General features: G+C 43.6%; 1 protein-coding gene across 1 annotated transcript in view; it reads left to right on the top strand.

Annotated features, from left to right (window-relative positions):
* The window catches only part of SLIT3 (slit guidance ligand 3), a 598,525-nt gene extending 593,680 nt beyond the window's left edge, over positions 1–4,845 (top strand). Inside the window, exon 36 of the mRNA XM_049109434.1 lies at positions 192–4,845. Within this exon, the coding sequence (XP_048965391.1) occupies positions 192–427 (236 nt within the window). The 3' untranslated portion in view covers positions 428–4,845. The remainder of the gene's footprint in view (positions 1–191) is intronic.
* The last annotated feature ends 5,952 nt before the right edge of the window (positions 4,846–10,797 follow it).

The following is a 10,797-nucleotide window of genomic DNA, read 5'->3' on the forward strand; positions in this document are numbered from 1 at the left end:
GTCTGGCCCAGAAGAGGTGCTTGGTGTTTGTTGAACAGCTGGATGGGTTCGTGGGTAGGGAGATGAAGGGATGAGTGGAAAAAGTACAAATGTCTTCATACACACGTTTCCCAACAGCCTGCCCAGGTGTGGACCCTGGCCCATCGTCTGTACCACTCATGCCCTGACCTTGCTTCTCCCACCCTCTGCAGAGAGCCTGTGCCTGGGGGAGGTGGTCCGAGAGGTGATCCGCCGCCAGAAAGGTTATGCATCATGTGCCACGGCCTCCAAAGTGCCCATAATGGAATGTCGCGGGGGCTGCGGGCCCCAGTGCTGCCAGCCCACCCGCAGCAAGCGGCGGAAATACGTCTTCCAGTGCACGGATGGCTCCTCGTTCGTGGAAGAGGTGGAAAGACACTTAGAGTGTGGCTGCCGCCAGTGTTCCTAAGGCCATCCACCCACCTGCCCCCCCACCTCTCAGACTCCAGCTGCGTGGGGCTGGGACAGCCATGTGGAATCCCCTCGAGAGGTGAGGTGAAGCAGCAGAAGCTGGAGAGGAAGCAGAAGAAAAGAATATTAAGTATATTGTAAAATAAACAAAAAAATAGAACTTATTTTTATTATGGAAAGTGACTATTTTCATCTTTTATTATATAAATATATCACACCATCTGAGTATATGTACCATATAGTGAGTTATTTTTACCAAGTCTTGTGTATTTGTCGTGTTTTTATAAACAGCTGTTAAAAATTTTAAGAAAAAAGACTAATAAAAATGTTTTAAAACAAAAGGATAAGAATAAAGAAGTGATAGCCTGTCTGAGGAGGAAGAAGGAAGTTTTTATGTTGATGAAACAGTATCATATCAGCAGAAACTAGGACCTGCTTACTGAGCTCAGGAAAAGGAATGATAAGAGGAAGAGAAGGAAAAGATTTGTTTCTTCTTATTTTTAATGACTCTTTTTGTCTTCCCTAAAAGCACCCAGCTTTTAAGTCCCGGCTGCCGAGGTCTTGTCCTTGCAGAAAAAACTGCTGCACCCTGGCCACCTCTGACTCACAGTCGCTACCCCCACCTGCCCCAGGCCGCCAGCAGGGTCTGAACTACTACAGAGCCCTCTTCTCCCTCCCTGGCTGGCTCTGGCTTCCACCACAGGGCTATCTGAAAACTGCCACAGGCTTCATCTGAGCTTGCTTTGCCAAGTTTTAAAACACCACCTCTTTTCCTGCCCCTCTACAGGTGAGCCAGTAGAAGAACGGGTCATGCCATCACCTCAGACCCCAAACGCTGGCCCTTCCTCCGAAATTTTTGAACCATTCTCTTCCCTCTGGCCCATTTCACATTGGAATGCAGTACTAGGACAGCTGGCCGCCAGGGCTGCGGGGATGAGGAAGGCCAGAAACCCAGCCTGCCCATGGCCCTGGTAGAAGTCCAACTCTGGAAAGTTCTTAGGGGATCTTGCTGTGGGACAGACAAGCCTCTGCCACCTGATCCTCTGAGCCATCATCGTAAGTTGTCCTCACAACTCCTTGCCCATCTGCAACACTTTCCAACATCTATCTGTACTGCATCTTATTTTATCCATGCAACCCCTGCTCCATAAGAGTAAAGCCATATGGCCCCATTTCATAGACAAGGAAACAAGCCTCTCTCAGACTCTGTGTCTTGCCTTAAGCCACATATCTGATAAATACAGAGCCAGACTCAAAGTTCTAGATTCCTTCTCTAGCATAAAAACAAAAGATTCAGGCTGTTCATCAGACAAGCCCTACCAGGAAAAGAAGGTAGATATTCTTTACTGCTGTCTTCCCTGCTTGTGTTCATTTCTTGTTCTGTTCCCCCAGTATCTAGAAAGCTTCTAGACAGAATTCTGTATCAGGGAATGTGAACAAAGGCAGCCTGTCCAATAGATACTGAACCCTGTCTCTCAGCTCCCCTCAGACTAGTACAGATGGCTCAGGGACTCACTGTTCACACCAACTCCTTGTCTCTCACTCATCCCTCCTCCCCCTAGGAAGCCTCTCCCTGCAGAAGTGTCAGGGAGAAGGACGTGGGGCTCAGAGGACCTTCCAGCACAGAGGGTCCCCTGAGGAACCTATTGGTTCTATGAGGGCCAACTGGGCCAAAGATTGCAAGAATCAAGAGAGAGGAAGAAAAGAAAGGAAGGTGGAAGAGCACAAGGCAAGTGGCAAATAAGGATGGAAGGAAGAAGGGAAAGAAGGGATAGGGAGGCAAGAACAGAAGAAAGGATGAAAGGGATGAAGAGATGGAAGAAGTGAAGGAAGGAGAAATAAGATGGAGGAATTTACTTAAAAATATATGTACTAATATACATTATGTTCCAGGTACATAGTATACCTTATCGTGGATTTGTTTCAAATATTAACAGATAGGTTGAGTTAGCACTTACTACATTATACATGAGATACCATTCTAATTTATAATACATATTATACATATTCATTTAATTCTCAAAACAACCCTGTAGTAAAGATGTTACTAGCCGATTTTACAGTTGAGAAAATTGAGTCACAGAGAAGCTAGGGTACTTGCACAAGAGTAGATGCCAAATAAATTGTACAGCCAGGATTTGGGCTCAGTTTGCCTAACTCCAGAACTTACTCATGGGAAGGAAACATCTGCCTTTAAAGATCCTATAGTCCAGGGCAAAAACAATCATGGGACAACTGCTTTGTTATAGGAGTCTCCTAATGGCAGTGTACACAAGGGAAGTGGCTGTCCAGAGTAGGAATTGCCAATCCTGGATCTTCAAGAATGAACAGGAGTTTGCTGGGGTGGTGGGGGAGGCGGGGTGAGCTTTCCAGGGAATGGCCTGTGAAGCAGGAAAAGACCCAGTATGTTTGGGGAACAGTCAGAGGTCCAGGGTGGCAGGAGTATAGGATGCACAGTAGGGAGTAGGAATCAATGGGTTAGACGTAAAGGCATGGGTTCAACCACCAGGAGCTGTGCATGGCAGGCTAGAACACAGGGACCCAGCAGGGTTTTTAAGCAGGAAAAATAGCAAGACAAGCTCTAAGAAGAGAATTGGTGGCAGAGTCGAGACAGGCTTAAAAGAGGAGAGAGGGCTGTGCCACCCAAAATGGCTTGGGGGCTCCTAGTTGTTCATTTTAGTTTGTTATAGCTAAACAATGCTGATTTCCAGAAAGCCCCAAAAGTCTTTGCGGTAGCTCAAAATATCTGTCCTAGTAGGGGTGTCCTGAGATCTTCTCAATACCCTTCCCCTCCCTCATGCCATCAGCCCACCCCACCCACACAGGTACACCCTAGGGTTATTCTACCACCAACACTCCCAGCTAGCCTCTCTCCACATGACATGAAGCCCCCTTGGCCTGCCATCCTGAGAGCTGCGCCCCAGGGTCACTGACTTTCTGGGAAGACTTGCCAGGCTGCAGCTTTCCCTCTACCTCCCTCAAGGAATCCAAGGCCTGCCTCTGCCAACTATGCTCTGAGCCCACTCCTGAATCCAGCTGCAATCAGCACAGCCAAAAGGACTGGGGTCTTAGTGTGGCTTAAGGGTGATTTTTGAGCCTTCCCCTCAATTTTAGAAGCCTTAACTTTATGAAATACCTAATGCAAGATTAAGCAAATTCTCCCCAAAAGGAACTTTCTCTAAAAAATGGAGATTAAAAGTCTCTCACTTCAACAGCCAAATTCTAGAAATAAAGTTCCACAGGGCAGGAAGAGTTCAGTCAGGTTATTTGCATGCTTAAAAGTGGTTCAATGTTTGCATGTGGGGACACGCACATGTGAAAAGGGGGGCTTGGGCTCTGTTTCCCCCTGAGCAGGATTCAGGGGAGGGAGGATCCCTTTGACTCAACCAAAGGATCCTGAAGTAGCTGATGTGATGATGTATTTAAAAGTTCTTTGTAAAGTGTAAACTAAAAACCTTTAATGTCAGCTGTTATTACTATCATTGTTGCTATTATTGACTTGCCAACAGGCCCCATGTAGAAGATGGCTTTGCCTTTTCAATTTCAGAAAGGAACCCAAGTCTGACACTTCAGAAAGAGGACATGACAAGGAAAAGAGGGGCAAGGAAAGGGAGGGAGATTGCCTAGGGCCAGGGCAAAAGGGAAAATCCCCCCAGAATGACCCTTAGGAACCCAGGAGTGGCCAGGAAGGGGACAGAGTTAACCTTGCCTTCTACCAGATACAAAGCTACTATCAGATTGAACCCTATGGCCAAGCAGCCACCCACTGCCTTTGCTGGAAGGAGAAACCCCTGGCATAAGTGGACCTGCTCCTCAAAACTCACAGGGTCTCATATATCAGAGCTAAAGGAACCTGAAGGAATCCCTCCCTGGTGAGTGATAAACCTGAGAATCAGACATGGAATATCTAAATCAGAGACCAAGGTCATTCTACAAACACCAGAGGCAGGAACAGACCCAGGTATCTACCCAGGACATCATTCTTCCTGCTACTCCACTGTGAGCATCCAGGAAGAGTGAAGGTTGAGGCAGACCCTGTGATACCAATGATACCAACTAGGTGTCCAAGAAAGTATCCTCCCCTTCCCCCACAGTGCACTCAGATGGCTGAAAAGCTGGGGCATTGCCTGGTTTGGTGGCCCTACCCAAATGTTCTATTCTGGATTAGTGCCAGAGGAAATGCTTGGGGAAAGATGGTGAGAGATGCCAGCTAGCCAGAACAAGCAAAGACAGAACTGGGCATTTGGCAGAGATTATTTCTATATCTTAATAAGTTGTAAGAGAAAAACTTTTAAGATGGTTTTAAAAACAATGTTACAGTGCCACATCACCATTATGGGATAAATAATGTACAATTTTTTATTCAACAGACTGTCATATTCTGATGTCATTAAAATAAATCGATGAGTCACAGGAGAGCTATCAGATGTTCTTGTAATTTACCATAAACTCAGTCCTACTCCCTGGTGTGGGTTTTATTTTTGTTCCTGACCTTCACTCCCTGGGGCAAAGATTACTACATTCATGGGGTTTGGACAAGTCTGGTGTGGAGTTAGTGAAAACAATTGGTTTCTTGAAACATGAAGTGGGGGAAAAAGGATCCAAAGTTCCCAAGGGACATGGGAGAAAAGCCCCACAGATGGCTTAAGTTCTGCAGGGTGTGTGATTTGTATGGCCACAGACTGGGTGCCAAAGGTCATGGAGAAAGACGCAACTCCAGTGTAGATTTCACTTTTTAAGATGTGGAATATTTGTCCTGGCATTCCAATGCCTAATTAAACCCCCTCCTTTATTCATTCCTTCCCAAGCATTTACTGAACATCTACTATGTGCCAGGCACTGGTCTAGGCATTGAGGACTACACAAAGATGATCAAGACAAAGTCCTTGTTCTCCTGGAACTTAACTTTTAGTTGAGGGTCAAGCAACAAATAAGCAAGTAAAGATATCAGATAATATAAAAAAAAAAGTAGAGGTAACACGATAGAATAGCTGGTAGGTACTTTACACAGTGAAGTCAAGGAAAGCCTCTCTGAAGAATTGGGACTTGGGAGTGGGTGAGGTACCAAGAAATGGAAGGAGGAAGTCTGACCCCACAGTACTCACTAGAAACTGCCGTCACGCAGATAGCATCTGAGGGAGGTAGAGAGCCCAAGCATCTTAGTAGGCCAGCGGGGAGGACGTGGGCAAGCAAGCACCATGAATGGGCTTACAGGTGAGGGTGAAGGCAGATCGCACCCCTCAGCTTCCTAACCCTGAGGCATCCTTGGGAGCCCACAGCCTTTCTAAATGAAGAATGCCATGGGTCTGGAGGCCACCACCAGCTGAATGAAGGTCACTTTTGCTTCCCTAGTAGACAGCCCTGAATTTCCATGAAGAACACAATTGGGAACAAGACACTGGTGGGCAGCAGATGCACCAAGTGTTGGAGAAGGGCCCAGGCCTGTCATTCCTTCGTCCTCTGGTATTTCCTGAGCAAGACACGGCCATACAGGCCAAGGTCCCTGAATCTCCATCAAGATGCCCTTAATATTAGCTTCAAAGCTTTCAGTGTGAAGGACTCTGAAATGGAAGGGAGTAGTAGCTATTGTGCTGACACATACTATATTGGGCTGCCTGGGCATCCCTGCCAGGAGAAGCTGCTGGTCAGGAACCAACAGTCTCCACTTTCCAAGCTAAGACCAAGTAGTCCCTCCTCCCAGGTTTGGAACCTATAGCTCTATCAATCCTGTCAAATTCCCTTTTGTGTCATTTGCAAAGCTTCTCAACTGGGAGATATTTTGCCCCCAAGAAGACATTTGGCAATGTCTAGAGACATTTTTGATTGTATGACTAGGGCAAGGGGAGCTACTGGCATCTAGTGGGAAGCCAGGGATGCTGCTAAACACCCTATGATGTGCAGGAGAGCCTTCACAACAAAGAAATATCCTGCCAAGGTATCAATAGTCTTAAGAGAAACTCTGAGACTGATCAGATCCTTCCCATAATACCCGAATGGAATCATTTAGAAAGGAAGAAGGGGTGAGAGTGCTAAATAAGTAACAAATAGTTATGTCCTCAAGGAAGCATGGTCCCTTAGTGAGAATACATAGCAGCCTGGTGATCTATACTTGTATTTAGAACACAATTACTTATAGGAAACTGGGACTGAGACATTTCTGGCAATGAGGAGCCACCATCATCCTACCTTTGCTGCTGTGTCCTTGCTACCTAGTCATGGCAAATGGGTGCAGAACAATGGATTATGGACTTGGTATGTGTAGGTGACACATATAAAATATAGTGAAACAAGGGGCATTCATCTTTGGACCTGCTACTGGAAGAAAAATAAATAACAGGGTTAATAAAAATGTTGTTTCTATTTCATGGAACTCTACCCTTCAACTAGGCCCTAGCAGGAAGAACAGTGAAAGTTATCAAATAAAGACATGAGGACTGTGGATGTGTCTCTGAATGTCAAAGGCGAGTGAAGAAAGTATAGGTGAAAAGACTTAAGCAACCCAACTCCAAGATGGGTAAGGGATGTTGGGCCAACTCCTGATAATGATGGCAGGATTAACTGGCTGTCAGAGTAACCTTGCTCACTCAATCTTATAAATTACTGCAGGGATAGGAGAGGCTCCCAGCACCTGACCAGAGCTCTGTAAATAGACCTTGTAAATGTCCATGTTTGCAGAGGTAGTAGAGGTGAGGCAAGCCTTGAGAGTGGGACAAGGGGAAGGTCGAAGTAATAAGGGCCTGATGGAGCAGGTCTCCATCTGGCTCCAGCTCCACTGACCCTAAAGAGCTCCATAGCCTCTCCTTTATCCAGCTGTTTGACTGCAAATATCACCGTGAGATTCAGTTTCCCCTTCTAAAAAACAAGGATGACAATACTTGACATAAAGCTCTGAAGATTTTAAGTGGCAAAAAGCAATTCAAATTAACTTAAGCCACAAAAGGAATATGTTGGCTCAAGTCATTGGAAAATCTAAGATAGTTCTCACTGAATCAGACAGATATGGCCTATTCTAGAGCTCCTACAATGTCATAAGGGCTCTGGGTCTCTCATGCATGCTTGGCTTTCTTCTGCATGGGATTCATTCTCACGAAGGCCCTGACAAAGTGACTCTCAGCCTCTGCACAATAAAAGTAATACTACTACTAATTTCAAATCCAGGAGAAAGGGTTTCTCTTTTCCAATAATCCCAAGAGACATCCCAGCAGAGTCACTGCCTCTGACTGGCCTGGATTCAGACAACCATCCATCACTGAACCAGACAGTGTGGGCAAAAGAATAAGATTCATTGATTGGCCAGACCTGTATCATATGACCATCCCTGGAGCCAAAAATAGGTAGTCGAAGGTAAGGACAGGTGTTTCTCTAAGGAAAATAAGTAATAGATGCTGGATGGGCAAAAATGGCAGATAGACAGTAACTACTCACCACAAAGAATCCTCTAGAAAATCATTTAGAGGGGCGTCTGGGTGGTTCAGTCAGTTAAGCATCTGCCTTCAGCTCGGATCATGATCTTGGGGTCCTGGAATCAGGCCCCACATCAGGCTCCCTACTCCCTGTAAAATCTGAGCCTCCTTCTCCCTCTGCCTCCCTACCCCTGCTCTCTCTAATAAAATCTTTTCAAAAATAAGGAAAAGAATAATTTAGAAAATTGTTTAGCAAATGACAAGTTCCAGTTCAAGATGACAACACAGAAGGATCCTCAACTCATCTCTTCCCACAGACACAACAAATCTACAGCTACATATGCAAGAGTTTCTACCGAAAGAAACCCAAAAACTAGTTGACCCACTCCTTCACAACAGGTGAACAAGAAAAAACTCACTTCAACACAGGTAAGGAAAGGCCAAGACACAATCTCATCATAAATCACAGAGACCCACAAACTATAACCCTGAGCTTCTCACTGAGGACTGAAGGATTTGAATCCCACATCTGGCACCTCAATTTTTAAGACCTGCACTTTAGAGGTGAGCCCCCAAAACATCCAGCTTTAAAAACAAACAGGGCTTGCATCCATGAGACCTACAAAGCTATAGCAAACTGAGAAACAGTTAGTTCTTAAGGGGCTCACACCTGCAGACTCATCCACCCCAGAACACAGCTCAGAGGCAGGAAAGCAACCAGTCTTTCTGTACATGAGGCTTATCTTAAAGCATCCAACTAAAGGGCAGGCATCTGATTTTACACACACAAGGGGCCTAAGACAAAGGCCAGTCTCTCTCCCTCAGCCTGCATCTAGGTCACTATTATCTACTGGAAAGGAACTTGTGCACCCATCTGGCACCCCAGTTTTGTGGCCACCACCCAGGGAAAAACTCTTGACCACCTGACTCTGGTGGCCAGTGGGGCTTAGGTTCACAGGTCCCATAGGACTGTAACAAATGGAGAAAGAGTTGATTGGCTACACCCGAGGGCACAGTGGCCATGCAACAGTCTGAGGCACCCAGTCTTTCTGTGAATGAGGCCAATTACTAGTTATCTTTATAACTTCAGCCTCAAGGACATGTGCCTAATTAAATACACATGTAAGGGCTGACTACACTCCTCTATAAAGACCTTGGACAGCAGGTGCTGTCTTCACAACCTCTCCAATGTGCTTCAGATCACCAGTGTCTCCTTGGAAGGAGCTTATGCACACATCAGGTGCCCATTTTTGTGGCTGCCACCCAGGGGATGACCCTAGATCACCTGGCTTGGGTGACCAGCAGGGCTGATGTTCATAGGTTCTCAATATCAAAGTGCTAAAAGTAAAAAACTGCCAACCAGGGTGCCAGGCTGGCTCTGTCAGAAAGGCAAGTGACTCTTGATCTCAGGGTCAGGAGTTCAAGCCCCATGTTGAGTGTGGAGATTACTTAAGTAAATAAATAATTCTTTAAAAAAAAAACAAACTGCCAACCAAGAACACTCTACACAGCAAAGCTGTTCTTCGGAACTGAAGGAGAAATAAAGTTTTCCAGGCAAGTAAAAGCTAAAAGGAATTCTTACCACTAGACTGACTTTACAAAAAATGTTAATGAGACTCTTTAAGTGGGAGTTAAAGGTCACTAACTAGTAACAGGAAAACATATTAAAGTATAAATTTCACTGATAGGATAAATATATGGAATTCAGAATAATCTGATGTTGTAAAGGTGGTGGGTTAATCACATAAAGTTAGTATGAAGGTTAAAAGACAAAAGGAATAAAAACCTCTATAATAATTAATGGATACACAAGATAAAAAACGTAAATTATGACATCAAAGCCATAAAACATGAGAGCAGCAGGGAGTAAATATGTCTAGCTTTAGAATGTATTCAAACTTGTTATTTTCAACTTAAACTAGAAATCATTTTATATAACCACAAACAAAAAACCTATGGTAGACCAAAAAAACATAAAGGAATCTAAACATAACACTACAGAAAATCATCAAATCACAAAGGAAGAGAGCAAGAGAAAAAGAAAGGACTTACAAAACAACGAAAAAACAATTAACAAAATATCAATAGGTATCAATAATTATTTTATATATAAATGGACTAAAGTCTCTGACCAAAAAACACAGTGGCTGCATGAATAAAAAAGCAAAAAACAAAAAAATCCTATCTATACAATGCCTACAAGAAATTCACTTCAGATGTAAGGATACACAGACAATGCAGCGATAGAAAAAGATATTGCAAGCTAATGAAGACCAAAAAAAAAAAAAAAAAGAGCTAGAGTAGCTATACTTATATCAGACAAATTACACTTTAAGGCAAAGACTGTAATAAGAGACAAAAGAAGCTCACTATATAATGAAAAAAAAGTATATCAAACAAGAGGATACAACATTTGTAAATATTTCTGCACAAAACACTGGAGCATCTAAAAATATAAATCACATATTAACAAATCTAGAGGGAAAAAAGTCAGCAATCCATTAATGGCTAGAGACTTTAATACCTCACTTTCATCAATGGATAGATAATCCAGATTAAAAAATCAATCAGAAAACATTCACCAAAAAAAAAAAAAAAAAAAAAAAGAAAACATTCACCTTAAATGACACATTAGACCAATGGACTTAACAGACATATATAGAACATACATTCTACTAAAGAATACATGAAACATTCTTCAGAAGAGGTTACAAGTTAGGCCACAAAACAAGTCTTAGTAAGTTGAAAAAGACTAAAGTCATATCAAGCATCTTTTCCAACCTCAATGATATGAAACTAGAAATCAATTACAAGAAGAAAATTAGAACATTCCCAAATGTGGAAATAAAACAACATGCTACTGAACAACCAAAAGACCACATTTGAAATCAGAGAAATCAAAAGATACCTTCAAACAAATGAAATTGGAAATATAACATGCCAAGACTTAGAGATGCAGTGAAAG

Source organism: Canis lupus, chromosome 4 (assembly GCF_003254725.2).
Source record: "Canis lupus dingo isolate Sandy chromosome 4, ASM325472v2, whole genome shotgun sequence".
Classification (NCBI taxonomy): domain Eukaryota; kingdom Metazoa; phylum Chordata; class Mammalia; order Carnivora; family Canidae; genus Canis; species Canis lupus.